A 27,176-nucleotide genomic window follows, 5' to 3' on the forward strand; every position below is an offset into this window, starting at 1 on the left:
ACTGAGCCACCCAAGGCGCCCAAAGTCTGGGCTCTTGATCACCGTGCATTAGTGCCACCTCATCCTCGAGATCTGAGGATAAGGACCGGGTGTGAAGCTGGGGACTGATTCTGGAGGGTTTTGAATGCCAGCCGCAGCCCCGCATAGAAATCATGCAGCACCAGGCAGGAATCGGGAGACTTGGAATTCAGCTTCTGGCAACTCCACCACTCGCTAGCTAAGGTCACTTCTTGGAGCCTCGGCATCTCTAAGCTGGAGAGACTGGGAATATAAATGGATTATTGGTAATGAAGGTTTTGAATGAGGGAGGGAGGCTCTTGTGACAAAAGGATTGCTTAGGAAAAACATGGAGATGTTCAAATATTTACCGAGTGTGGGGCTCTGGGAATGTCACTAAGAACAAGACAGAGCTCTGCACTCTGGACCCCCAGCCCCCACCCAGGCCTGCACATGGCAGGCACAGCTTGGGAGGGTGGGGGAGAAACCTTTTATTGGAACAAACAAGGGCTCAGACGCTGGCCTGTCCAGATTGGACTGCTAGTTCTCAAGTCAGTGAATCTGTGTGACCTTGGGCAAGTTACCTAGCCTTTCTGTCTCTCCATCTTTACCACGAAGACCATCATGCCTCCTCCCGGAATTGTTGGATTCAATGAAATAAAACAACTCATGCAATGACCTAGCAGGGTGCTTGGCATACTGTAGGCACTCAGCCGATGTTAGTTAGCTATGAAGAGGTATAAATATAAGGCTCCACCCATCGCCCGCCTGCCAAGAAAGAAAACAGGTTCCTGGCTTTCATTTTAGCGGGGCAGAAAAGGGATATAAAAGCGTATATGCTAAGTAAGCAAGCATGCAAAGTAACAAAAGGCCTTTGGCCTGGGTAATGTGCTGCTCGGTCTGGGCTCAGGACAGGACTCCGTGCCCAAATTCCCCACCACCCCAGGGAATCCGGGCCCATTCCTCAGCGGGCGCGGCGCTGCTCCGGCTGTTGCCGCACGGTACGGGAACCACCGTCCCAGCCTGTTTGGCGGGCTGCTAGGGCCGGCGGGCGCCGGGCGACGGGAGGTGTGGCGGCCCCTTTAAGCAGCGAAGCTCGTGTTGCAATCGCCGCCTTGGGGACCGGTCCTTTCCGGGGGGTGGAGCCTGTGCCTGTAGCGGCGGCCAACCAAAGTGCGGCATTTTCCGCGGGAGATCCGAATTTCGCGGCACGCAGTTTGGCGCTAAAAAAAAAAAAAAAAAAAAAAAAAAAAAAGAAGGGAAAAAAGAGGCAGAGAAAGGCTTGGGGACCAGAGAGCCAGGCGAGAGGGAGTCGGTGCAATCGGCCCCCCTTCCCCGTCTGAGCGCATCGCCTCTCCTTCGAGCCCCCAGCGACCCCAGAGACCCCTGCCGGGAGCCAGCCAGACCCCAAGCGCCCGGCCTTTCGGGGGCGCGGGGCCGCCCAGGGTCGCCGCCGCCCTCGGGGCGGGACAGCCCCTGGCCGTGCCGCCGCCGCCGCCGCGGGGCGATCTCCAAGCGGGGATCTCCAAGCGTTGCTCGGCTCGGCGGCGGGCCAGGAGGGGAGGGTCCGGCCTTGCCCCGCAGGCGTCCATTGGTGGCTTCCCCCGGGCCTCCGCGCCATGCCTCCGGCCGTGTGAACCTCCGCGGGCTCCGGAGCCCGCAGGTGCCCGCGGGCGCGCCAGGCCCGGCTGGGGAGGGGGCGCTGCGCTCGCCATGCTGCGAGGGCCCCGGGCCCTGGCTCCAGGCGCCGGGCCGCCCTCGAAGGGACTGCCCGCGATGAGCCCTACCGAGCTGTGGCCGCCCGGCCTCAGCAGCCCCCAGCTCTGCCCGGCCACCGCCACCTACTACACCTCGCTGTACCCGCAGACTGTGCCTCCCACTGCGGCGCCCGGCACCTGCCTCGACGCCACCCCCCACGGACCGGAGGGCCAAGCTGTGCGATGCGTGCCGGCTGGCCGGCTGCCGGTAATGCTGGGGACCTCCCCACCGCCGCCCACCGCTTCTCCCTGTGCTTTTGCGGGTGTGGGAAAGGAGGGAGGGACGCCTGGGACCCAGTTTGAACGAAACAGGTCGAGTTGGGGAGGGAAAAGAGAGCTTTCAACTTCCAGAACAACCCATTGCCCTGCATATCTGAGTTGAAGAGCCCTTCGATTTCGGACTTGGGATGAAATAACCTCATCCATTGGAGTGGAGTGGAATGAGCACTGGATTGGGAGTGCGGAGACTCAGCCCACTACCCCCAGTGCACCGTGTGACCTCGAGGAAGTCCACGGAGCCGACATTGCCACCATTCCTTCATTCTTTCATTCATTGTTTGGTCCAGAAACTGGTACTGGGCATCTGCGATGGTCCAGGTATAGAGCTTGGTCTAGGCATACAGTGGCGACTTTAAAACGGGGAGGTGGGGGAAGCAGGGGTGGGGTGTCTCTTAGGTCCAGTCTGGCTTGGACAGACTCTAAATCTCCCGTACAACCAACTCTTTCCCAATTAACTGCCCCGTGTCTCTCCCGGGCCCAGTCTTCCCTCCCAGACAGCCAGTAGCAAGTGCAAATTGGGGGCAGCCCCCTGGGTTTCCTATTCAGATGGACTTTTCCTTTCTCAAGCCCCCAGGCCATTGCCAAGGAGGGCCCAAAGTGTGGTGGCACCAGGTACAGGGTGTGTTTTGTGGGAGTGGAATTCCTGGAGCCCTTGAGAATGGAAACAACCATAGGGTAGGGGTGGGTGGGGTGAGAAATGCCCTGGGGGAATTGGGTGGTGGGTGGGGAGCCTGGTTTCTGGTCCTGACTGGCAGTGTGTCCCTGGACAAGTCTTGGCCCCAGTCTGGGCTTACATTTCCTTTTCTTGAAAAATGCATGTGTCCATGGGGTAGTTGGGCTAACTCATCTCAGGTCATTTCCAGCTCCAGGTCCTGGGTTTTGGAAAGAGCCTGCAGGGAGGGGAGATGGGGGTGCTGTAGTTTACTTCGTTGTGAGTGAGTGGTGAATAAGTTCAGGTACAGAGCTAAGACCACCCCTCACTGCCGTAGAGGCATCGGGTCAGACTTTTGTCAGTGGACAGGCCCAGACCCCCAGCCTTCCCTGGATGCAGCAGGCACAAGTCCCTGCTACGGGAGTCATGCTTTGCCCATGCTCAAGGCTTTAAACTTTCCAGAGCCCCTTCCTGCCCATGATTTCCAACTAGGAGGAAGGAGGCAGGGGTGCAATTCCCATTTCACAGGTCAAGCAGCCAAAGATAACTGAGACTGGGTATCTATCTTTCAGCATTTTACAACCTAACACTGTTTTATACCCTGGGAAGCAGGAGGCATTAGTAGCTCCAGGGAGAAACTGAGGCAGAGAGGGAGGATGTGATCTGTCCAAGGTCATACAGGGAGATGTATGACCAAGGCTGGTGATCATTGGTCTCTTCTCTGCAGCCTTGACTTTCCGCAGTACTGCCCGACCGAGGAGCTGGGTGCCCCGGGGGGGAAGGGGCTCAGTGGTGGGTGCAGTCCCCTCTGGCAAGCTGCTTTCAGGCGCCCAGGCGGGGTTTCAGTGGCTGCGTTTCAGTAACAGCTGTGGTTTTGAACTGCTTCCCTCCCAGAGGAGCCCAAGTGCATCTGTCTGTAGCTCCCTCCCAGAGGGGCTCAGTGATCACAGCAAGAATGCTTCTCTTTTACTGAACGCCTCTCCTGTGCCAGGCACTGCTTGGCACTCTTCACATTCGTTATCTTGGCCAAGATGCCTGGGATGAGGCATCTTACAGATGAGAAAACTGAGCAGAGACCTGAAGTCACTTGTCCAAGTCACAAGCCAAGAAGTAGGAGAGTCTCCTTGCATCAGACTCCCCTAAAGGCCTGCCAGGCCGAGAGCCCCCTCTCCCGTCAGATGCCCCATGGCCCCCAGCCCCCTGGGCAGGCCTGGCCCCCTGCTTACTCATTTTACCAGGGTGTGACCTGGAGCAGTTCCAAACCCAACCCTGGGTGTGGCTGCTTGGTTTGTGGCCAGGCTGCAAAGTGCAGGGTGAGTAGGATTTGTTGGGGAGCTGCTGTTTAAAGGGACCTCAGGGATGGCAACCAAGTTCAAAGGCAGAATGAAGGCCTGAGCCCTGGTCTCCTCACTCCCTGTCTGGGGCTCTTTTCAGCACCCTCTGGGGAAGGCTTGGGATTCTCCTCTATGGAGTCCCTAGGCCAGCCAGGCACATCACGTGATTCTGTCTCATTCCTATGGCAATCTGTGAAGAGGGTGGGATTCAGCACAGTTATTCCTTTTGTCTGTCTTTTCCAAAGTCCCCTGAGAACCATGAAAACAAAGGAACATTTTAAGGAACAACTATCCAAGGGGGGGTCAGATGTGGAAATGCAGGCTATGGAGTGGTAGAGCTGGGATCTAGAACACTTGCTCCTACCCCTACCGTCTAAATTGGGGCTTGGGGCTAACCTGGCTCCGTTCCCTGTGTGACCTTGGGCAAGTCACTCCCCCTCCTTCTAGCCCCACCTTCGTCACCTTGCTGCCCGGAGTGGGGCTGTGTCTGGTGGTCTCCAGCCCTCTCACTTCTGGGGCTGCCGGAGGAGGGAGCTTCACTCTTCTCACTTGGGGTTGGCTGGGGGAGCTTGAATCCTAATCAGGCCTTTAAGAAACAGCCAAAGGGGCTGCCTCCTAAGAGGGTCCAGGTTAGAGCCAGACTGGCCTTTGTTCTTGGCGCATCCCCGTCTCTTCAGCTTACCTCTAATCTTTCCCGTTGCTGGTGCCCCTGGAGCTTTAGTGATACCGGCTTCCTTGTGTGAGCAAAGCGCTTTGCTGCACTGTCCCTGAGTCCCCGGCCGGGGTGGAGCAGATTATGCCCATTTTACAGGTGGGGCTCCAGAGGTCGACTGACTTGCTGAGCTCACCCAGCTAAGAAGGGGGGAGGCCTAGAGGGGATCCCAGGGGGGTCTGACTCCAAGGCCTTTGCTCAGGCTCTCCTTGGCCCACATCTTTCTGGACTTGTCCTCTGCCACCTCTGTTCTATAGGCTCAGGCCCATCCATGGGCTGTGCCCCAAGGTGTCAGGGAGATACCCTTGGATGAGGGACATTTTGCTGCTTGGGGAAGCTTGAAGTCCTGGGTAAGGGGAGGGACCATAAGGGAAGGGAGGGGACTGGTCTGTGTATATAACGTAATGGCAGGTGGGCACAGCCAGGCCTTGGCTCAGGTTCCAGCAAAATCTGGGGGAATGTGTGCAAAAGAGCTGAGACAGCCTGGTACATGGTTTGGAGTCAGACAATCCTGGGTTCAAAGTCTGGCTCTGCCCTTTGTCTGTGTGACCTAGGGCTCATGGCTTACCCTCTCTGAGTCTCCATTTCTCTTCTGCCAAGAGTAATTGCCAGTGCTGATGGTGCAGGACTGATGAGCACGTGATAAGCCCAGTGCAGATACTCTGTTCAAGGTCCTTCCTTCCCCCCGCTTTGCAGGTAGTGAAGTTCTTCCTCGTGTTCTGTGAACTCAGCAGGGCCTGGCTCCTGTCAGGTGGGGGAAGTGGATGGGGTTGGGGAGACTCTGGGTTGCCCCACCTGTGCCTCGGGTAGAACTCAGCTTGACTTCTCTTCCTCTCGCTGCCCTTGGCATTCCTTCTTGAGGGATGGATGAAGGGTCCTGGGATGGACAACTTCAGTCGGGATTGATAAAGACGTTGGAGCTCACCAAGTCCCAGTTACTCCAGCTGTTAAATGGGGCTTGGTGGTGCTGGGAGACTCAGTGAGGTGATGAATGTTGGGGCTCAGCCCAGGGCATGTGGAAGGTCTCAGTGAATGACTGGGCCTTTATCTAGAGACAAGATAGGTCACAGTCCCTAGAATCTAGGATCTCACCAGCTGAGAGGTTAGAAAAAGAATATTCCAGAGAGACTTCAAGAGGAATGAGCAGGGAAGTGTTTGGATCATGTCCAGGTCTGGATAGGGGTGGAAGAGAGGAGCATCATATCCAGGCTTCTCAAACCAAGGAACGGCTCTCCTGGACTGATTCCAGGAGGACTTCCTGGAGGAGGCAGGGGTGGGGAGGGGAGCTGATAGCCGGAAGAGCTGTCACCACTTCCCACACCTGTCTGCCCAGCTGTGCTCAGCAGCAGTTAGAAGTCTCAGCCCTGCCGAGCATGACCTCACTGTCAAAGGTTAAAACAGGCCTCTCTGTCCCAACCAACTTAGGGGTGTCTGGGTGATTAGGGGAGAGGGAGAGGAAGGAAATGGGCTCAGGGGCTCCCTGAAGGGTGTGTCAAGGAAGAGGCCAAGCCTGGATTTCAGGGAAGGGACTCTGCATTTTCTGAACACCTATGTGTGCTGAGCCACAGGCTGAGCACTTTGCAGGAGTTACCTCCTTGATTCCTCACAGTGGTCCCTCAAGGCAGGTGTTTTCTGCCTCATTTTACAGAGGAGGAAACTGAGGCTCCTAGATGTGGAGTACTTCCCCAAGTCTCACACACACACACACACACACACACACACACACACACACACACAGTGAGCCCACGAAGGAGCTGGGAGAGTCAAGTCCAGGCATCTGACCTATGCCCCAGTGCCCCAGTACCCTAGCCCTGCCCCTGCCCAGCCCTAACAGGAGAGAGGCCCCTTCCGGGCCCGTGCAGCTTCTGGGCCTAATTGAGGCCTGGTGGCAGTGGGGTGGAGAAGAGCAGATGGGTCTGTGGTTTGATTTCCCCAGCAGGTGTTTCCCAAGCTTGGCGGGAACAGGCAGGGGGAGCAGGGGGACCTCAGCTGTTTGTCCTTGAGATGCAGGGGAAGGATTCATTGTCTGCCCCTCTCAGCAAAGAAAGAATGGCAAATGGAGTCTATTCAGGAGGCCCTGGGGCCCTTGAGCGGGAGCCCAAACATGGGGGTGGGGAATGTTGGCTCTGCCTCCCGATGTGGGCACATCCCTGGGGTGTGGCACTGAGCCAGGAAGTCCCCTGGGCCGGGGCGGATGCCCAGCCCCACCCTGATAAGGGCCAGCTGTGGGGCTGTGATGGGCACCAGGGCCCGCCAGGCCAGCTGCTCTTGCACTTGGTGGGGCGGGAGGCTCTCCCCAGCCTGATGTGGTTTAGGTCCTACCCACTCCTTCCTCCCTGCATCCTCCTCTGGGCATGGGGGCTGGGGGATGGCAGATGTACTAGTGACCTTGAGGCCCATTATTAAGGAAACCTGAGCTCCTGGCCAGACTGGCTTCGGTGGTCTTCAGGTACCTGCACCTCAGGATGAGAGTGTCGTGTGCTCTTCAGAAAACAGGATCCCCTTTCCCCCCGAAAGCTCACTTGGCAAGCTGAACTGTTTCCTCACCAAGGGCGGTGATGTTGCACCAGGACTGGTGGTAAACTGAGGCACAGAAAGCGGCTGCTGATGGCCTCCATGTTTTGGCTCCAACTCGGGGAAAGACCGAAGGAGGAATGATTCTAAAACTTTGCCTCTCTCGCTCCTCTCTCCAAGGCCAAAAGGAAGCTGGACCTGGAGGGGATCGGGAGGCCAGCAATCCCTGAATTCCGGACTCCCAAGGGCAAGTGCATTAGAGTGGATGGCCTCGCCAGCCCCAGAAGTAAGCCGCGCTGGTGGGGCATCTAAGGGCGGGCAGGGGCAGAGGGCAGCAACCCTACCCACATCAGCAGGAGTGATATTTGCAGCACACTTCCCGGTTTACAAAGTAGGCTCCTCTGCGTTCTGTCACGGGACCCTGCCGTGCTTAGCACTGTCCCCCTTTCACTGATGAGGCGGTTTGAGACTCAGAGCTTGAGTGACTTGCCCAAGGTCACACTGCTGGTGAGGGGAGGAGTGTCAGGACTCAAACCCAGGTGGGCCCTGCATCTTCCACACCATACACCACTCTCGTGACCCGAATGTGATGACTGGTGTTTTACTTAGGAGCTTACTCATTTTTATACATTATAAAAAAGTTTATATTGAGTTCAGTCTGACCTTTTCTAAAAGAGAGAATCCAGCTCCAAGAGGAGCAGGGTGAGCCAGGGTCTTTGTCCCACAGGCAGAGAGCTGAATGAGTGATTCCAAGGGAAGTGAAGCTTGGATTAGTCTAAACTGTGTGCCTCAGAGGTTAAGATCCAGAGGCCACCAGGGTGGTGTCTTTCGAAAGCTAAGCTGCAGGGAATTTCTACTTCTGCTCCTGATATGTTCAATCAATATCCTGGTTCCAGCTGGAGTTTTAGAAACTTACGTTAGGGAGGAACAATAATTTGGGGAGTCAGAGACCTCATGAAGAAGGTTATGTCACTGGGTGCAAAGCGTGAGGGTCAGGAATTTGGGGGTCTGGACAGGGCCTTGGCCACTCCTCTTGTGAGCCTTAGCTGTAAAAAGCACAGCTGGATCAGGAATAATAGCAAGAGAGTTGGCCCTCCTGTTGATAGGTAGAAGCTGCCTGGAGCATTTTATTGAGAGATAGTAAGCGCACTGATCATTTAGTAGTGTCTGCCAAGGGTGCAAAACCTGACCCAAACCGCCTGTATGCCAAATGTGAAGGGGTCCTAAAGTCCCCTTCTGGAGGAATCTGAGGCTCTCCAAAACTCAGTTTCCAGAACTTCTTTGGCCGCTAGCTTGCTGTATGACTTGCAAGTCATTTGATTGCCAAAGTCCACTCGTGGTTTAAGATACTGCAGCTGGGCTGTGGTCTTGTGACATCAGCCTCATTAAGAAAGGATCTTTTTTTCATGAACCTGCCCCATTTGATATTACAGGACTGATTCCTTTCAGATAATCATTAGGCTACACGTGGAAAGAAAAAGCAAGTCGAAAAATGTGCTCGAATCCCAGCCCATCATTCCCTTTCTCTCCTTACCCTAATTCCAGATTCCTGGCATAGCTGGCAGGAGGGGGTAATGGTTAAGAAGAAAGACTCTGGAGCCAGGCTGCCTGGATTTAAATCCCAGCTTTGTCACTTTCTAGCTGAGTGAGCTGGGAGAGTTACTTTACCTGTCTGTTCCTCAGTAGTCTCATCCATAAAATGGGGATGGTTGTATAGCCGCGTCAAGGGTGTTGTAAGGATTGCATTTGTTGTATATGGAAAGTGCTTAGAACAGTGACCTACACACGGTATTTGTCGTTGGTGGTGGTGGGGATATTGATATGGCTGCCCTAAGCTATGGTGGAAAGGTGCTCTGAACCAGGAGTTAGAAGATGCTTGGTTTCCAGTCCTGCCCCTGCCCCTGACTGTGAGACCTTAAGCAAGTCATGTTCCCTCTCCAGGTATCAGGTTCCCCGCCTGGACGGGGTTGGCGAACGACCTCCTGCCTTGAAGTGCTCTGTAAACTGGAAAGTGGTTACTCCTGCGTTCATGTGAAGGGTGGTACTTAATAAGTCCAGATCCATGGATGAGGTTCCCCAGGCTGGCTCTCCCTGAGCAGTGACTGGGCCCCTTTTCCCCTTAGCACCCAAGTCCCCCGGAGAGAAGACTCGGTATGACACGTCACTGGGGCTGCTCACCAAGAAGTTCATTTACCTCTTGAGCGAATCCAAGGATGGGGTCCTGGACCTGAACTGGGCCGCCGAGGTGCTGGATGTGCAGAAACGGCGCATCTATGACATCACCAATGTGCTGGAGGGTATTCAGCTCATCCGTAAGAAGGCCAAGAACAACATCCAGTGGGTGTGAGTGCCTGTGCTGGGGCCGATGGCACCGTGGGTGCACGTGCTGTGGGTGAAGGTGGGGGGGGCGCTATCCAGCGGGTGTGTGTCGGGGCTGGAGCTGAGACATGTAAAGGCCTAAGAGGACCCAGATCCTCTTTAGTTGGGGATCCCAAGATTCTCCTCGTCTAGCTTAGGAAAGTCCCCTGGGAGCTGGGCTGTAGCAACTGATCCTCCTTCCAGCTCTGATATCTGAGTCCTCTGGGCTCCTTTCCCCCTACAAATATCAGAGCAGACCTGCAGAGAACCCAGGCAAGGCATCTGGGGTAGGCTGGGGTGAAGTGTGGACCGTTTGGGGAGCCTCTCAAAAGTGGGGTCAGGCTTGACTTGTTTCTTTTCCCTAGCCCAACTCCCGAACTTCAGGTTCCATATTCCTAGCAGCTCCCTGGAAGGCAGGACCACTGATGTGCACAGCCCAGGGAGCGCCGTTGTAGCCCACACCAGTGGCCCCATTCTGGGGTTTCGCATCGTCTGTGTGGGTCTGCGCTGCAGCCCTGGGATTGGGCCCCTGGATGTGGACTGAGACTGACACTGGGGGACTGCTCTGTTCCCAGAGGCAGGGAAATGTTTGAAGACCCCACCCGGCCTGGGAAGCAGCAACAGCTGGGGCAGGAGCTGAAGGAGCTGATGAGCACGGAGCAGACCTTGGACCAGCTCATTCAGAGATGCTCTCTGAACTTCAAGCACCTGACCGAGGACAAGGCCAACAAGAGATATCCTGTGTGGTGTGGGGGAAGCGGTCAGGGAGCAGGGCCCTGTTGCATGCTCATAGCCATCCTGAGTCTGGATAGAATCTTCCGGCAGGGGGAGCTCGCTCACCCTCGGGGATTGGCATGTCTGTTTCTGCCTTCCTTGGTGGCTTTTCCTCACAAGTCTATCGAAGCTACTCTCATTAGAAAAGTAAGTCCATTTCTTTAAACCTGGAAAATGGAGGGACGCCTGGGTGGCTCAGTTGGTTCATCGGCTTTTGGCTCAGGTCATGATCCCCGGGTCCTGGGATCAAGCCCCACGTCGGGCTCCTTGCTCAGCGGGGAGTCTGCTTCTCCCTCTCCCACTCCCCCTGCTGGTGCTCTTTCTGGCTCTCTCTGACAAATAAATAAATAAAATCTTTAAAACAAAACAAAAATCTGGAAAATGGAGAAAAGAAAGAAACAGTTGCCACCCTAACATAGCCCTTGTTTCTTACGCATACACAGGGTACGTGTTATTAAATATGGTGTGAGCTGTTATACACAACGTTTTATATCCTGCTTTCCTCCACCTAGTATATCACCATAGACAGGTTTTCTTTTTTTTTTTAAGATTTTATTTATTTAGGGCGCCTGGGTGGCTCAGTTGGTTAGGCGACTGCCTTCGGCTCAGGTCATGATCCTGGAGTCCCGGGATCGAGTCCCACATCGGGCTCCCTGCTCAGCGGGGAGTCTGCTTCTCCCTCTGACCCTCTTCCCTCTCGTGCTTTCTATCTGTCATTCTCTCTCTCAAATAAATAAAAAAAAATCTTAAAAAAAAAGGATTTTATTTATTTATTTGACAGAGAGCAGGAGAGAGAGTGAGAGAAAGCACAAGCAGGGGGAGCTGCAGAGGGAGAGGGAGAAGCAGGCTCTCCGCTGAGCAGGGAGCCTGATACAGGGCTTGATCCCAGGACCCAGGGATTGTGACCTGAGCGGAAGGCAGACACTTAACCAACTGACCCACCCAGGCGCCCCTACCATAGACGGTTTTTAACGTTGCTACAAATCCTCCCTATTTGCTTGATCCACATGGAATTGTTGCTATTGGGCCATTTTTTACAAAAACAGCAACCTCATGTGTTTTAACCTCATATTTAGAATGATTTGAGACGGTCCTACTCAGACTACATTCTGATTTGTTGAGAAGGCCTAGAATCAACATTTAGATCAATTCGAGATTTTTGCTTTTATAAAGCAGGATTGTGATGAATATCTTTGTATAGAGAACATTTTCCTATGTTTTTTACTTATTTCCTTAGATTCCTAGGATTGAAATTACAAACATGGATTTTGCTAAGGCTTTTCATACTCTTTTCCCAAATGGTTCCACCATCTCATTGGTTTTTGGATCTCACTTTGTATTTTTGGAAGGATGCTAGGCATTGTGAGAAATATAAAGAAATAAGACAGGTCTTACTACCTGCTCAGAGATAATGATCTAGTCTGAGAGAGATAATGATCTAGTCTGAGAGGTAAAGTCTTTTTTTTTTAAGATTTTATTTATTTCAAAGAGAGAGACAGCATAAGCAGGGGGGAGAGGGAGAGGGAGAAGCAGACTCCCCACTGAGCAGGGAGCCCAGCATGGGGCTGGATCCCAGGACCCCAAGATCATGACCTGTGCCGAAGTCAGACGCGCAACCAACTGAGCCACCTAGGCGCCCAAGATAAAGTCTAAAAAATTGACAGGAGCAGCTTTTTAAAAATTGGTTAAAAAAATGATTTATACTCCCATTTGTTTTCTAAAGGGATCCAAGGTAGTTTATGATACTAAAAGAACAGGTTATCGTTTTTGGTTATCTCTAAGCTGTGTAAGGAATGAGAAAGACAGGATGCCTGAGTGGCTCAGTTGTTAAGCGTCTGCCTTCGGCTCAGGTCATGATCCCAGGGTGCTGGGATCGAGCCCCACATCGGGCTCCCTGCTCCATGGGAGGCCTGCTTCTCCCTCTCCCACTCCCCCTGCTTAAGGTGTTCCCTCTTTCGCTGTGTCTCTCTCTGTCAAATAAATAAATAAGATCTTTAAATAAAAAAAGGAACGAGAAAGACATGTTCCAAGGCTTCGCCCGGCAGGCTAGGGGTTTGAATTTTGACCAGTTACTTCTCTTGACTCTCCTGCCACTACACTGGCCTATGTGACTTACCAGGACCTCCGTGCCGTTGGCAACTTTAAGGAGCAGACGGTGATCGCAGTCAAGGCCCCTCCACAGACAAGACTGGAAGTGCCCGACAGGAGGGAGGTAGGAGGGGGAGCATTTGGTGGAGAGCAGGTTATGGAGGGTCCCAGGCTGCTCGGTAGGCTCTGTCCCTGGCACTACCTGGCCCCAAGCTTCCCTGAACCATTCTGGCGCCCATAGCAAGATTGGTGGTCTCTGAGCTGGGGCAGCGATAGCAGGAGCTAGAAAAGACAACAGACATCAGCTACTGTCCCAAGAAAATCTCCGCTCTTGCCACCTTTCTGCACCCGCCAGCCCCTGCACTCCTGTGCCCACACACCATGGTATTAGTGCTCACCATAATCCTTTCCTGCTAATCATGCTCACCTAGTTAAAGACCTAAATTCTTACTACTTCCCAACGAGACTGCTGTGCTCTGACCTCACCAGCCTCTTCTCTCATGCTGCCCCACTGTAGCTTTGACTCAGCCACACTGACTTCTCTACAGTGTCACCACCACACTAAGCTTGTCCCCGGTATAAGACCTTCTGCTGCTACTCTCTCCAGCTGAAATGCTCTTCCCTTTTTCTGCCTGGTTTACTGCTATTCGTCCTACAGGTCTCAACCCAAAGGTCACTTCCTCAAAGAAGCCTTCCCTGATTACACCCCCTCCCCCTCCCGATTTCATAACTACCTGTGTTTTTCTACTGCACTTAACCTCCGTTTGCTGGGAGAGTTTGGTGATTATGTCATTATGTTCTGCTTCATCTATTAGAGAGTAAGCTCCACAAAACATGCTGCACTCCTGTGGTACCCCCAGCCCAGAGTTGGACATATATAAGGGCTCAAGAAATAATTTGTTTAGGGCGCCTGGGTGGCTCAGTTGGTTAAGCGACTGCCTTCGGCTCAGGTCATGATCCCGGGGTCCTGGGATCGAGTCCTGCATTGGGCTCCCTGCTCAGCGGGGAGTCTGCTTCTCCCGCTCACCCTACCCCCTCTTGTGTTCTCTCTCTCTCTCTCTCTCTCTGTCTCAAATAAATAAAATAAAATCTTTTTTTTTTAAAGAAAGAATTTGTTTAATGGAAGGACATTAAGATAAATGGGGCCCCACCCCTGCCTTGAAGGAGCTCAGGACCTAGTGGGAAAAAGACCCAAGCAAGCAGTCATGCTGCCATTTATAGACTTAAGATGCTTTGAGGGCCCAAAGAAAGGACAGTTGGAGGAAGAGCCCGTAGATGGTTACAGGTGTTGGGTCCTAAAGAATGAACAGGATTTTTGTCAGGGGAAATAGGGGTAGACAGAGGGCCCTGCAGATGAACGGGGGAGGAGACTTGAGTGCGTGTTGGAATGGCAGGTGTGTATTGATGGTGGGAGGGAAGAAGCAGGTGTGGGAAGGCCAAGTATCAGGACTCTTGCTTATAAGTAACAGAAAGCCAAGTCCAATGGCTTAAGTCAGGGGTGGGGGGTGGAGAGGACTGTGGGGAACCAAGTGACAGGTGCAGAGGGAAGGTTTGGAAATTGCAGGCACGGCTAGACGCAGGAGCTCCAACTATGACTTTCACTTCACCCCGTGTTCTCCGTCTTTCTCTACCATTCTCTGTGCTGTTTCCATTCCCAGGCGGGTTCCCCTCTTCCAGTGGCAAAGGTAGCTTTCATGATCCCAGCTCAGCGACCCCTATGGGAGGGAGCTTTCATTTCCAAGTCCAGCACGAGTCCTGGGTCTGACGCTAGGGGACCGAGCTGAGTCATGTACTGCCCTGAACTAGTCACCATCATTGTGACTTTCCCAGCCTGCACCCCAAGCTCACCCACTGGAGTTGGGAAAGATGTTGTCCCCCTAAACTACATGACTTGAGAGTGGGAGAGGAGTGGTTTCCCAAAGGAAAATCAAGATACTCTCCCTCAAAGAAGGGAGCCTGGGGACCAGACAGGCAGAAAGAGCAGATGCCCTCCACGGTCAGATGGTGCAGGTGTTGGGGCCCAGCTCAGGAGTTGAGCTTGCTCACATGGATGGTGGGAGCCCTGGGTGTCCCCATCCATACACCCCACCCCATGAGTCAGTGCCCAGCTGCCCAGAGCCATGACCTGGCTTCTCTTCTTCCTCTAGGAGAACCTGCAGATATATCTGAAGAGCACCCAGGGGCCCATCGAAGTCTACCTGTGCCCAGAGGAGGTGCAAGAGCCGGACAGTCCTGCCAAGAAGCCCCTCCCCCCGACCTCCACCCTTGGCCCCAGCCCTGACGCCACCCAGCCCAGCAGCAGCACTGACCCTGGGATGACAGAACCCATGGCATCCCCAGGTAGGACCTTCTGTCCAGAGGGACAGGAGGTGGGGAGAGAAACCAGCCTTAGAGTTTCCTTTTCCGTGGCAACGTTGGTTGGGCAGTGAAGGGACAGCTCACACTTTATAAAGGAAGTGCTTGTGTTCTTGTCTTAGTAGGGGGGCTGATGTGCTCTGGGGCGGAGGGGTCCTGGCTTTGAATCCAATCCATGCTTCCAGTTACCAGCTGTGTGACCTTGGACAAGTCACTTAACCTCTTTGCCTTAGCCTCACCTGTAAGTTGGGTGCAGTAACTCACGGTATCTACTTCGTAGGTTGTGAGGATTGAGTGAATTCGTATAGGTAAAGCCTTTGGGACGGTGCCTCACAGTAACTGCTGACTATTCTTGTCACTGTTAACCTCCTACTACTGCTAGAACCACACTGCTATGCTGACTGCCAACAGCAAAGCTCCTGGCCCTCACTAAGCCCACAGTAGATGGGAACTACAGATTTTTGAAGGAAGGCTCAACTAAGATTTTTTAAATCACAACTATGTACTAGGTACATCTATGTTATCACGTTACTGTTCACAGCAATTCTTGTAGGCATTATCGTTCCCGGTTTAGAGATGAATAAACTGAAGCAGAGAGGTTGATGTGACTCGCCCAAAGTCTCCTAGTTAGGAGGTAACGACTGTCTTGACCCTCAGTCCCCACACTCCTAGCCCAGTCCTCTCTCCATGATACTCGGAACAGATCAAGGAAAGGGCTCCTGACCAGAGCAGCTCCCCCTTGGCTGGGAGGTGGACCATACAGCTAACGCTGGCTATACCTGGCAGGAGGTAGCATGAGGTAGTCACCAGGGAGCAAAGAGGTGGGAGAGGTCCCAGGGAAGGAGTCCAGAAGGAGTAGAGATGGGAGCCTGGGAAGGCCCTTCCCCCAGGATGGTTTTTGCCCTTTACTGGGATCACGCATCAGGTCGGACTGACAGATCCTTCGAGGCTATGGAGGCCAGTGTTCAACTTTCTGTTTTTTGAGCCGCAGAATTCCCTTAAGTAGAACTCTGGTGTTTAAACAAACCAGAGCTCAAACTGGTCTGACGGAAGAGGCTTGGTGGGGTGTCCACAGAACACAGGCTGGATTCCATTTCTTTAACTCAAGGGTCCACAAACTATTGCCTGCAGGGAAAATCTGGCCTGTTTTTAAGTGGCCCATGAGCTAAGGATGGTTTTCATATTTTTCAAGAGTTGGGGGGCAAGAAGAAAGTGACTGTGTGACAGAGACTGTAAGTATCCTGCAAGTCCTAAAATACCATCGGTCCTTTACAGAAATTTGCTGAGCCCTGATCTAACTCAGCCCTTCATTTCACACATGAATAAGCTGAGGTTCAGAGAGGGTGAGTGACTTCCTTAAGGTCACACAGCAAGTTGGAGGCAGAGCTTGAACAAGAGCCCAGACTCCCAGCTCTTCTCCGGTGATCTCTCCTGTGTCCTGGTCTGGTCAAGGGACACAGGCTTCTCCCTGCACCAACCATCTGTCCCTCCAGGCCCCTCCCAGTGCCTATCTCCCATGCCAGACCTGTGCCCCACCCTGTTGACCCTCCTGCTTCGCTCTGCCTTCTCACTCCACTGTCAACATGTGCACACGTCTCCCAGTTAGAACCACTTTCACTTCAGATGTCCTTGAGACCAGGGGCAGAGGTGGGGGACCCTCCAGCATAAGCACGGGTGAGGTTTTTGCCTCGGTTTTATGGAGCAGTTGTGCTCCCAGAAGGAGTAGAGACTGACAGAGTGCTTGGTGGTGAGGCCAGCCCAGGAGCCAGCTCTATGCCATGGGTGCCCCTCTCTACCCTTGCCATGTGGTCTCTTAGTGATGTCCTTGCCAAAGGGAACAGAAGGACATTTCCTGGAAGGTGTACACACACACACACACACACACACACACACACTCACTCACATACTCTCACACACACACGCACACTCTCTCACATGCACACACTCTCACACACATTCACACACCCTCTCTCACATACACTCACACTCTCACATAATCTCTCTCACACACACACTCACACACTCACATACTCTCTCACACACACACGCACACTCTCACATATTCTCTCACACACCCTCTCACATGCATACACTCTCACACACTCACACCTTCTCTCACACACACTCACATACTCTCTCACACACATGCACACTCGCACATATTCTCTCACACACCCTCACACACTCTCTCACATGCACACACTCTCACACATTCACACACCCTCTCACACACACTCACATAATCTCTCACACACCCTCACAACTCTCTCACATGCATACACTCTCACACACTCACACCTTCTCTCACACACTCACATACACCCACATACTCTCTCACACACTCATACACCCTCACACACACTCACATACTCTCACATGCTCACGCTCTCACACACATACTCACACACTCTCTGTCTCTCTCACACACACACACACACACACACACACACACACACACACACACGCTCCATGTTCTGGCCTGAAGCAGAGCCCTTTTGATGTCTGAGCGCCAGGGGCCACACCCAGTCTGGGGACCCGGGTTCTGGCATCACCAGGGGGAATCACTAACCCCTTGGGGCCTCAGTTTCTCTCATCTGTCACGGAGGGGCTTTGGACAAGGGTTGTCTCTAACACCTTTCCAGGCTCTCACATTCTGAGGTAAATGTAAGTGTCGCTACCACGCAGGAGTTGACACTGGGAGATGGGGGCTTGTGTTTGCACCTCGCCTACCGTGACTTGGTGACTGGAGGCGGGTCACTTCGGCCCCTCAGAACCACTGTCCTCACGTCTCTAAAACTGGGACCCTTAAAACTCCCTCACGACTCCTGGGTGGGTTACAGGCAGTGAGACAGCGTGAATGTGGTTTTTTAAAAAGCGTATGCGAACCGAGCGCCTACTCTGTGTGGTTTGGAGATTGAGAAGTGAGTCTGAGCCATCAGAGTGTGGGGCAGGCCCGGATCCGAGAAAGAGCCGCTCACTCCTGGGTGTGATAAGCGCAAGAGAGCGAGGGCCGCCTGCGGCAGAGGCTTCCGTGCATGCTCTCCTTGCTGTTCGGCGCGTCGGGGAGGTGGCGCCTTATTTTTGCTCCCGAGAAAACTGAGGCTCCGGGTTGTACAGCTGGTGCGGGTGGGGCTGGGGTCTGAGCCCAGGGCCTCCCCTTCTTCCCAAGCCAGAACCCCTGCAGGCCTCAGCAACCTGCTACAGAAACATGCCATTCTTTTCGTTCACATACATTTAATTGGCTCCTTTGAGCCTCAGTTTCCTCATCTGTAAATAGGGGTCCCTGTACTGCCTCCTGTGGGGCCACTTGAGGAGGTGAAACACGCCTCTCCTTGAGAGCAGAGCCGGCCATGGTAAGCCCTTGGTAAACCGGAGCTCTTCTTATTGAGAAGGGTTCTCCCCCTGCACCTATCACTGAATCCTCTCAAGCAACCCTGCGAGGTGGGGAGAATCGTCCCCATTTTAGAGGCGAGGAAGCCGAGGCTCGTCCACGTTAAGTCACTTGCCCACAGATACGTGGTGAGTAAGAGGCTGATCAGGCAGGCAGGCACACCAGCACGGCTCTATTTTCCAAGGAATACTTGGTTGGGGTTTAAGGCATCAGGATATACTGGGGGAGATTTCCGGTGCCCTATTCTCGTCTCTATGTAGGAAGGCACCCTCCGACCTCTAAGGAGAAATGCACTTGGTGTGCTCGAAATAGCCGAGAGGCTGTTTAAATAAAATCTTAAAAAAAAGGAAAGAAACAGCCGAGCCAGTGTAGCTGGAGAGGCTGAGTGTCAGTGGAAGGAGGCGGGACAGAGGCAGCAGAAAGGCAGGCAGGCGCTAGATCATGCAGGGCCTTCTCAGTGCTGGTCAAGCCATTTTTAAGCTGGAGCACAAGCGTTGCAAGGTGACTGGTAAGAAAGCCCCAGCAGCGGTCTCGGTGGGGACGATGGGCTAGACCAGGATCACAGTGGTGGAACTGATTGGGCAGTTTGCAGAACTCATGTGGTTGTGGAAATGACAGATCTCACTGCTGGACTGGGGGCTGGGGAAAGGGCAGGGCTTTTTTTTTTAAGATTTTATTTATTTGTTTGACAGAGAGAGTGAGAGAGCACAAGAAGGGGGAGGGCAGAGGCAGAGGGAGAAGCAGGCTCCCCGCTGAGCAGGGAGTCCGAGGTAGGCCATTTCCAGGACCCTGGGATCATGACCTGAGCTGAAGGCAGACGCTTAAGCGACTGAGCCCCCCAGGTGTCCTGGAAATGGCAGGATTCTGTGTGATTCTCGGGCCTTTTGGCTTAGGCAGCTGAGTGGTTGGTGGTCCATTAACTGAGTGGGGAAGACCAGGAGTTTGGTTTTGACATGCTAAGTTTTGGGGTAGCTGAGACATCCAAGCAGAGGTGTTGCAGGAGCCCAGAGCTCGGGGGTGAGGTCTGTGCCAGAGGCATCTGCTGCGCATGGTAGGTCTGAGAGGCTTAAAGCCGAGGGGTGGCTGTGGTTGCTTGGGAAGATGTGCAGCCAGAGAGAGGAGTCTGAGGGTGGAGCCCTGGGGCCTCAAGGGCTTAGAAGTAAGGGAGAGGAGGAGGGTCCAGCAAAAGAGACAGAAGAGAAGCAGCCAAGGAGGTAAGCAGAAAACCAGGAAAATCTAGTGTACTGGAGCCAAGTGAAGAAGGTGTTTCCAGAAGGTGTGAATAACGGCGCCAGATTCTGCTGGAGGGTCAAATAAGATGAGGCTGAGAACTGACCATTGGGTCCAGCAATAGGAGGTCACGGGCTGAGTGGCTTTGTGGGGACAGCCCCCAGGTTGGAGTGGGTTGAAGAGTGAATCGTGGTGGGGAAGTAGAGGGTGAGCACAGGCATTCTTGAGAAATTTTGCTATGAAAAGGAGCAGTACACTGGGCTGGGAATTCGAGAGGGTCATGAGGTCAGGGAGGATGCTTTTTAAAGATAGGAATCATTAGAATGTGTCTGCCTAATGATGGGCATGATCTTCAAGAGAGAGAAATTGGTGATGCAGGAAACAGAGGATGTGGTTTCCGGGGCCAGAGCCTTGAAGGTGAGAGGGGCGAGGGTTTTTTGTTTTTTTTTAAGATTTTTATTTTTAAATAATCTTTACACCCAATGTGGGGCTCAAACTCACGACCCTGAGATCAAGAGTCGTGTACTTTTCCAACGGAGCCAGCCAGGTGCCCCAAGTGGGTAAGGTTTGGAGAGCAAGAGATCCCACCTCCTTTGAAAGGAGGGAGAGAGAGTGTGGGACAGTGAGGGCAGTGGTTACAGCTGTGTCAGGAGAGGGAGAGTGTCGCCTGCCATTGGGTATGGGGCAGGTTAGGAGAGAAGAGGGTGCACAGTGGTCCAGAGAACGGGGGAGGGCTGTTCCTGTGCTCCGAGGTCTGACCAGAGGCTTTTGGGCACCCAGTCCAGGTGTGACCTCTGTCTGCTTGTCTCCAGGGCCAGCGCTGACTCCCCAGCAGGTCCCGCAGCAGCCAGCGCCCCCGCCCCCGCCGCTTGTACCCCTGGAGGCCACCGACAGCATGCTGGAGCTGCCGCACCCACTTCTGCAGCAAACCGAGGACCAGTTCCTGTCCCCAAGCCTGCCATGCAGCTCTCCCCTGATCAGCTTCTCCCCGCCTTTGGACCAGGACGACTACCTGTGGGGCCTGGACGGGGGTGAGGGCATCAGTGACCTCTTCGACTCCTACGACCTTGGGGACCTGCTGATTAATTGAGTGGCCCTGCCTGCCCCCAGCAGCCCGCCCCTGGCTCTACCTCCTCGCAGACTGACAGGCCCTCTGCTCGTGCCGGGACGTGGGACACAGGTGCTGCCCTTGGGGCCCGGGGCCTCTTCTCTTTCTTACCCCCCAGCCAGCCAAAGCTGTCTCGGCCGGGGGTACATAGAGGATTTGGGTGAGGAGTGTATCAGGGGTTGGGTCCTCTCTTTCCTCATGGAAGCTGGGCCTGGGAAGGCCCATCCAGCTTCTGACCTCTGACCTCTACATGAAGGGCCACAGGTGAGGCAACCAGGTCCAGGGAAAGGCCCTGCCCCTGCCTTTCAGGGGGGAATTAGGACCCTGAATTTATCAAGAAGCACTTAATGCCTTTGTATTTATTTCAGGTTGAGTTTTGTTTGTTTGTCTTCCCTGAGTTTTTAGCAGGGAGATCGTTCTAGTTTCTAGTAAGGCTTCTCAGACGGGCCCAGTGCTGTCCATGGTCCGAGGGCAGACCAGGTCCCCGATTTTCCCGCAGCAGTGGGCCGGGTCTCTGGGGGGCCGTCCAGTCTGCTAGAACGCTACTTGCACTTCGGCCTCGTAATTCTAGTAAGTGGTGGCTGCAGGCCCTTTGGCTTCTCCTGCTTTTCATCTCCAGCCGAGGTGCCAGCCTTGAATTCCTGGTCTCCTCTGTCCAGAGATGGTTGCAGGGAGCTCCATTCCAGGGGAGGTGGCACTGAGGCTCCAGGTGTGGAGACCCACTTCTATGGAATTCCCTACCTCTCCGTCCCCTTAGAACATGAAAAACGACCCTCCAGGGAGTCAGCATTGAACCCCCCCTACCCCACCCGGGGGGAAACAGGGATAGGAATGTGGAAGCAGTTATAAGGGCTGTCTGGGGCACCTTTCCTCCATTTGTGACACTTGCTTGGGACAGGGGCTGTCTTACACTGAGCACCTGGGAGGGAGTGGCGGCCCCCGAGTAGAGACAGGTGGGATTAAAGCGAGAAACTGCCAGAAAGCACCCCTTCTGTTAACTGCTGGTATCACCCTCCCCTTCCCTGGAAGGATTTTTTGTTTATTGAAGGGAGTAATTCTTTAAGGATCTCCTCTCCCCCCAGCAGCTCTCACACAGACCTCCCCCCAACCCCACCACCCCAGGACAGAGGTGACCAGGATTTGGTGGCATTTTGGCTCCTTTTGTCACGGGAATGCGGAAGGGCTGACAGGGAGGAATCTTCATTGCAGACCAGACCTTGGCAGCTGATGGGGAGATGGGCTTATGTTACCTCCTCAGGCTTAGGGTCCTGAGAAAGTCTGTTGCCCTCCCCCACAGAGACTTGACCATCCCACAGTGTCTCTGAAGCCCACTTGGGTGTGGGGGAGGGGGTCAGCTCTCCTCCCCGCCCAACCTGGGGCAGGGCTACTCTGGGCCGCCCCGAGACTGTGCCCTCTGGAGAGAGGCAGCCAGGGATGGTGGTCTAAGAGGCCCATCACCCACCCTCAGGGAGCTAGGTTTCCTCAGGGGCTCAGCTGGGCAGCACTTTTTTTTTTTTTTTTAAGTTTGTAGCATTAAGTTGGTTTTAAATATGAAGTTGGCCTCATGGGATGGCTCCTGAGCTGCCCTAAAGCTGGGGAGGTGGGCTTCTTTGGGGGTGGGGTCTGATGTGAGCTAATGCCCACATGGGGACAGTTGTGCCTTGTCATTTTCACAACTTCCCGGGGCCCTAACTGTGCCCTCTCAGGAACAGATGCCCAGCTCTGGAAACAGGGCAAATTTTGTATGCTTTACGGAGATGCTTTCGGTCTCCTCTCCCCAGATACTTACAGGGGTCTCATCAGAAGCCTATTTGGAAGCCCACTATGTCTAGGGTCAAGGGACTACCTTGGCCCTTGGGCAGGGGACAGGAATGTTGCATGGAATCTGGTTGGGGGCATGTGGGGCCAAGATGGCCTTGCTGTTCTGAGGTCTCTGGGCTGCCATTTAGCCGTGTCCCATCTCTGAAGACAGAGATGTTTGACTTCCATGCCTTTGGTTCTGTCTAGAGTTTTCTCCCAGAATCAAATCAGAGAAAAGGGAGAAGAGGCCTGCAGGACTCACCGGGAATGGGTTTAATAGTAAAATCTGGCCAGAGTTCAAGCTCCTTCCCCAAATGCAGGGCCACAGTGCTGGACAGAGGGGCTGCCTCTTGGGTCCATGGCCTGTACCCTGAGCAGGCTGACCCTCTTCTGTGCTATCCCCTCCAGACCCTGCCTGGCCCTGAGGCTGGACTGCCCAGGCCAAGCCTCAGGCTGGGGGCAGAGGAGTGACAAGCTCACACCTCTTTATCTTGCCAGTGACAACTTGAAACATCTCAAGAGTTCCATCAAGTGCTTTAAGAATGCCTTTTGGATGGTATTTCCTTTAGGGGCCGCGTAAACTTTAGAACTAGGGTGGAAGAAAAGCCACTTTTCTTTCGGAGGTACGTTATTTCTGCCAGGACATTTCCCAGCCCACCGGCGGCCCCCAAGTCACCCGTGTCCCCTGGGGCACCAGAGGCTTGGGGGCTCCAGGGAACTCAGTAGCATTAAGTTGTGCAGTAGAGTTGGAGGTTCGGAGAGATTTCTTAAAACCAGGGCCATGCTCCCATGTCCCTTCCCATGAAAAGTGTTCGCTAGACCAGTGTGGTGCCCTTTCTCTGCAGCAATGCTGTGGTTGGACTGGTGTCGCTGTGGGAGGACGAGGAGGACGGTGAAGCTCAGAAAGCTGGTTCTGGGAGGGTTTTGCTTGACTTTCCCTCCCCGAGTGTCCTCAGCCCCAGTTTTGCGTGTTTAGTTCCTAGTAAAAGCGTTTGGGTGTTCCTACATCTGAGCGTCGTGTGGCTTTAGTGCATTTGAAGTGAAAGCCTTTTGGGGTTGTTTGCAAACAGCTGTCTGGTTCTCATCATTGTGTGCACGGTCCCCACCTCATCCTGGGACCCTGTTCTCCCACAAGGACCCTTGGTGACCAGAAGCCCAGCCAGCCCGCAGGCTCCTGGATGAGGGAAGAAGCCTTGTGTATGGCAGATGTGTCTCGAGGGTAATTAGGCCCAAGGGCACCTGGTCCCTGTGCCAGGACCCTATACAGGTCACTTCCCTCTGGTCTGGTTTTGCCCCAGGTCCTGCCTTGATGAGCACCGTGTAAACCTCCTTGTGTTGTGATAATCGGGCATTAAATGACAACTCTGGACACCTTGATTCTTGTGCTTTCTGAAGGTCATTACCAAGTGGGGGTCTGGTCCTCCCAGGTCAAAGGTGGGGACTATCCTGACCACCTGGCTGATTTCTCCCCAGAAACAGCCTCCCTTTCCCACACTGGCTTATTACCAAGCCTGAAATCCCACCACTAAGACACTGAAAAGTTCGCAGCACGGCACCTGGATCGAAAATGTGAGTGCCTCCCCTGCTCTGTCTCCATCACCTCTCAGCTAGACGGTTTGGAGAGCTTGCGACCCATTCTTCTCCACTGCATCCGTTGTATCAGTGGTTCTCAGAGTGGGGTCCTCAGACCAGCATTACCCAGGAACGTGTGAGAAATGCATATTCTCAGGCTCTGCCCCAGACCTTCTGAAACTCAGGGCGGGACCCACAATCTGTGGCTTAACGAGCCCTTCAGGAGATTCTACTGCAGCTGAAGTTTGGGTACTCATAGTTTGGGTACACCCCCACCACCCCAGAGTTCCTTCAAAAATGCAGTTCTGATCATGTCTCTCCTGTTTAATGGACGGCTCCTCTCTGCCCTCTGACCCCTTCAATTGGCATAAAAGTCAATTTACAACATGACTAGTGCCTTACCTTACCTCTCCAGGCTCACTGGCCACTCCATCCCACCACCCATAGCCACACTGGACTTCTTAGTTCCTGAAAATATGTTTTTCCTCTGTGGGGCCTTTATACATACTGTTCACTTCACCCAGCATGCCCTTCCCTCCATTTCGTCGGAGTAGGTGCCTGCTTATTCCTTAAGACCCTGTTCAAGTGCCTTTTTTTATAGAGTTTACTTAGATTCTAACATGTAACCATTAATATTTTGTACACAGATATGGTTATTTACGGGTTATTGAATACCTACTATGTGTTAGGCACTGAGGAGATAGAAGTAAATAAAAACAGTCCCCATCCTTAGGATGTTCATAAGACATAGACGTATAAGAACACAATTACAAATAACGTGGTAGTTGCAGTAACGTACATTATGGGAGGGGGAGCGTGGTTGTTAGGGAAGGCTTCCTGGAGGAGGTGATGCCCAAACTATGACTTAAAGGATAAACAGGAGTCACCTAGAGTTAGGGCATACGGGGGACGGGAGACGTCCCTTCCAAGCAGAGCAATGAATATGTTCTGTCCTGTCGTTCAGCAGAGAGGAGCGGTTCATGGCGCACTGTCTGTTTGCCCCAAATCTGCCCGTTTGGAGCTCTTGCCCTAGGAAAGCCCCCTGAGCCAAAGAGGTTGGGACACAAACCCTGAGGGCAGTGGGAGAGGGGGACTAGGTTGGAGGATCCTGTTAGACCATTAGGAGACTATGACTAATGAGAAGGGTGTGGAACTTGACACCAAGAAGTCAGTTGACGTGGAAAGCACGAAGACAATCTCATCCAGGTAAGTTAAGCCAGGTCTGAAGCTTGGGACATTAGTGAAGACAAGGGAACATAAAAGAGATGTCATGTACTGAGCTTTATGGTGTCTGGGCCCAGTGCCTTGCTAAAGCCGTCACACATCATAAACTCCCTGACTTTATGAAGTCAGTGTTATCATTACCACCACTTTATAGAGAAAGAAACAGTTTAAATGAATTCTCAGGTAACCCTCACACGTAGCTGCTGGGAATGTAAAAGGCTACCGCCACTTGGAAAGCATTTTGTCAGTTCCTAAAAAAGATAAAACTACCAGGGCGCCTGGGTGGCTCAGTCAGTTAAGCGTCCGACTCTTGATTTTGGTTCAAGTCATGATCTCAGGGGATCAAGCCCCATGTCCAGCTCTGTGCTCAGCAGGGAGTCTGCTTGAGATTCTCTCCTCCCTCTGCCCCTCCCCCTGCTCTCTCTCTCTCGCTCTCTCTGTGTCTTTCAAATAAATTAACAAATCTTAAAACAGATAAAACTACCATAGGACCCAGGAACTCCACCCGTAGGTGTCTACTCAAAAGAAATGAAAACATGTCCATGCAAAGACAAGACTTGCACATGAGTGTTCATGGCAGCATTATTCATAATAGCCCCAAACTGGAAACATCTAAATATCCATCAGCTGGCTCTTCTGAATAGAGTTGCAAAAATCCTCAACAAAATACTAGCAAGCCAAATCCAGTAACATATAAGGACTATATGCCATGGGATTTATCCCAGAAATGCAAAGTTGGTCTAAAATCTAAAAATCAGGGACACCTGGGTGGGTCAGTCAGTTAAGCGTCTGCCTTTGGCTCAGGTCATGATTCCAGGGTCCTGGGATGGAGCAGCGTAAGTGTCCCTGCTCAGTGGGGAGCCTGCTTCTCCCTCTGTCCCTCCCCCCTGCTCATGCTCTCTCTCTCTCTCTCTCTCAAATAAATAAAATCTTTTAAAAAATCTGAAAACCAACTAATGTAATGTACTATATCAGTAGAATGAAGGATAAAAACCACATGATCATCTCAACAGATGCAGAAAAAAAAACATTTAACAAAATTCAACACCACTTCATGATTTAAGAGAAAAAAAAACCCTCACACACCTGAAACTAATATAACACCATATGCTGACTATGCTGGAGTTAAAATGAAAAACTTACAAAACCTCAACAAACTAGGGATAGAAGGGAATTTTCTCAACTTGATAAAGGGCATCTATGAAAAACCCTCAACTAACATCATGCTTAATTGTGAAATACTGAATGCTTTTGCACCTAGATCAGAAACAAGATAAGGATGTCTACTCCCTCCTTTTCTATTCAACATTGTACTGGAGGTTCTTACCAGGGCAATTAGGCAAGAAAATTAAATAAAAGGTATGTAGATGGGAAATAAGAAAAACTAACTGTATTTGCAGGTAACATGATCTTGTATATAGAAAATCCTAAGGAATCCATTAAAAAATGTAAAACTAATAAATGAGTTTAGTAAGGTTGTAGGACACAAAACCAACATACAGCAATCAGTTGTATTTCTATGCACTAGCAATGAACAATGCAAAAAATGAAGTAAATTTAATTTACAGTAGCATCAAATATAATAAAATAGTTAAGAATAAGGTTAACAAGAGAAGTGCAAAACTTATATTCTGAAAACTATAAAGCATTGTTGGAAGAAATTAAAAAACACCCAAGTAAATGAAAAGGCCATTCAATAATAAGAATATAAATAACCCAAATAAAAAGTGGTCAAAGGATATGAATAAAGATTTCTCCAAAGAAGATATACAAATGGCCAATAAGCACATGAAAGGATGTGGAGCAACATTAGCCTCCCATCAGGGAAATGCAAGTCAAAGCCATGAGATACTGGGGTGCCTGCTGGCTCAGTTGGTAGAGCGTGCAACACTCAATCTCAGGGTTGTCAGTTCAAGCCCCACGTTGGGGGTAGATGTTACTTAAAAATAAAAATCTTAAAAAAACTATGAGATCTTGGGGCGCCTGGGTGGCTCAGTCGTTAAGCGTCTGCCTTCGGTTCAGGTCATGATC

At 52.5% G+C, this 27,176-nt stretch overlaps 1 protein-coding gene across 1 annotated transcript; it reads left to right on the plus strand.

The window, feature by feature from the left end:
• Nucleotides 1–1,293: 1,293 nt before the first annotated feature.
• Nucleotides 1,294–23,726, plus strand: E2F2 (E2F transcription factor 2). Its single transcript, XM_088022570.1, has 7 exons — nt 1,294–1,962; nt 7,426–7,531; nt 9,369–9,588; nt 10,179–10,337; nt 12,475–12,589; nt 14,613–14,805; nt 20,254–23,726. Exons 1-7 carry the CDS (start codon nt 1,711–1,713, stop codon nt 20,529–20,531), a joined length of 1,323 nt encoding a protein of 440 aa, XP_087878696.1. The 5' UTR covers nt 1,294–1,710; the 3' UTR covers nt 20,532–23,726.
• Nucleotides 23,727–27,176: the final 3,450 nt, after the last annotated feature.

The sequence above is a fragment of the Eumetopias jubatus genome, unplaced genomic scaffold (genome assembly GCF_037043125.1).
Source record: "Eumetopias jubatus isolate StellerSeaLion01/CBP00866 unplaced genomic scaffold, mEumJub1_p1.0 scaffold_4, whole genome shotgun sequence".
In the NCBI taxonomy this organism is placed as follows: domain Eukaryota; kingdom Metazoa; phylum Chordata; class Mammalia; order Carnivora; family Otariidae; genus Eumetopias; species Eumetopias jubatus.

Bases quoted from the DNA above. Each gene is read 5' to 3' on its own strand.
- E2F2 (XM_088022570.1), top strand. From the start codon at position 1,711: ATGCTGCGAGGGCCCCGGGCCCTGGCTCCAGGCGCCGGGCCGCCCTCG. The intron at 12,590-14,612 runs GTAGGAGGGGGA...TTCTTCCTCTAG, and splicing joins AAGTGCCCGACAGGAGGGAG to GAGAACCTGCAGATATATCT. The intron at 14,806-20,253 runs GTAGGACCTTCT...GCTTGTCTCCAG, and splicing joins AGAACCCATGGCATCCCCAG to GGCCAGCGCTGACTCCCCAG.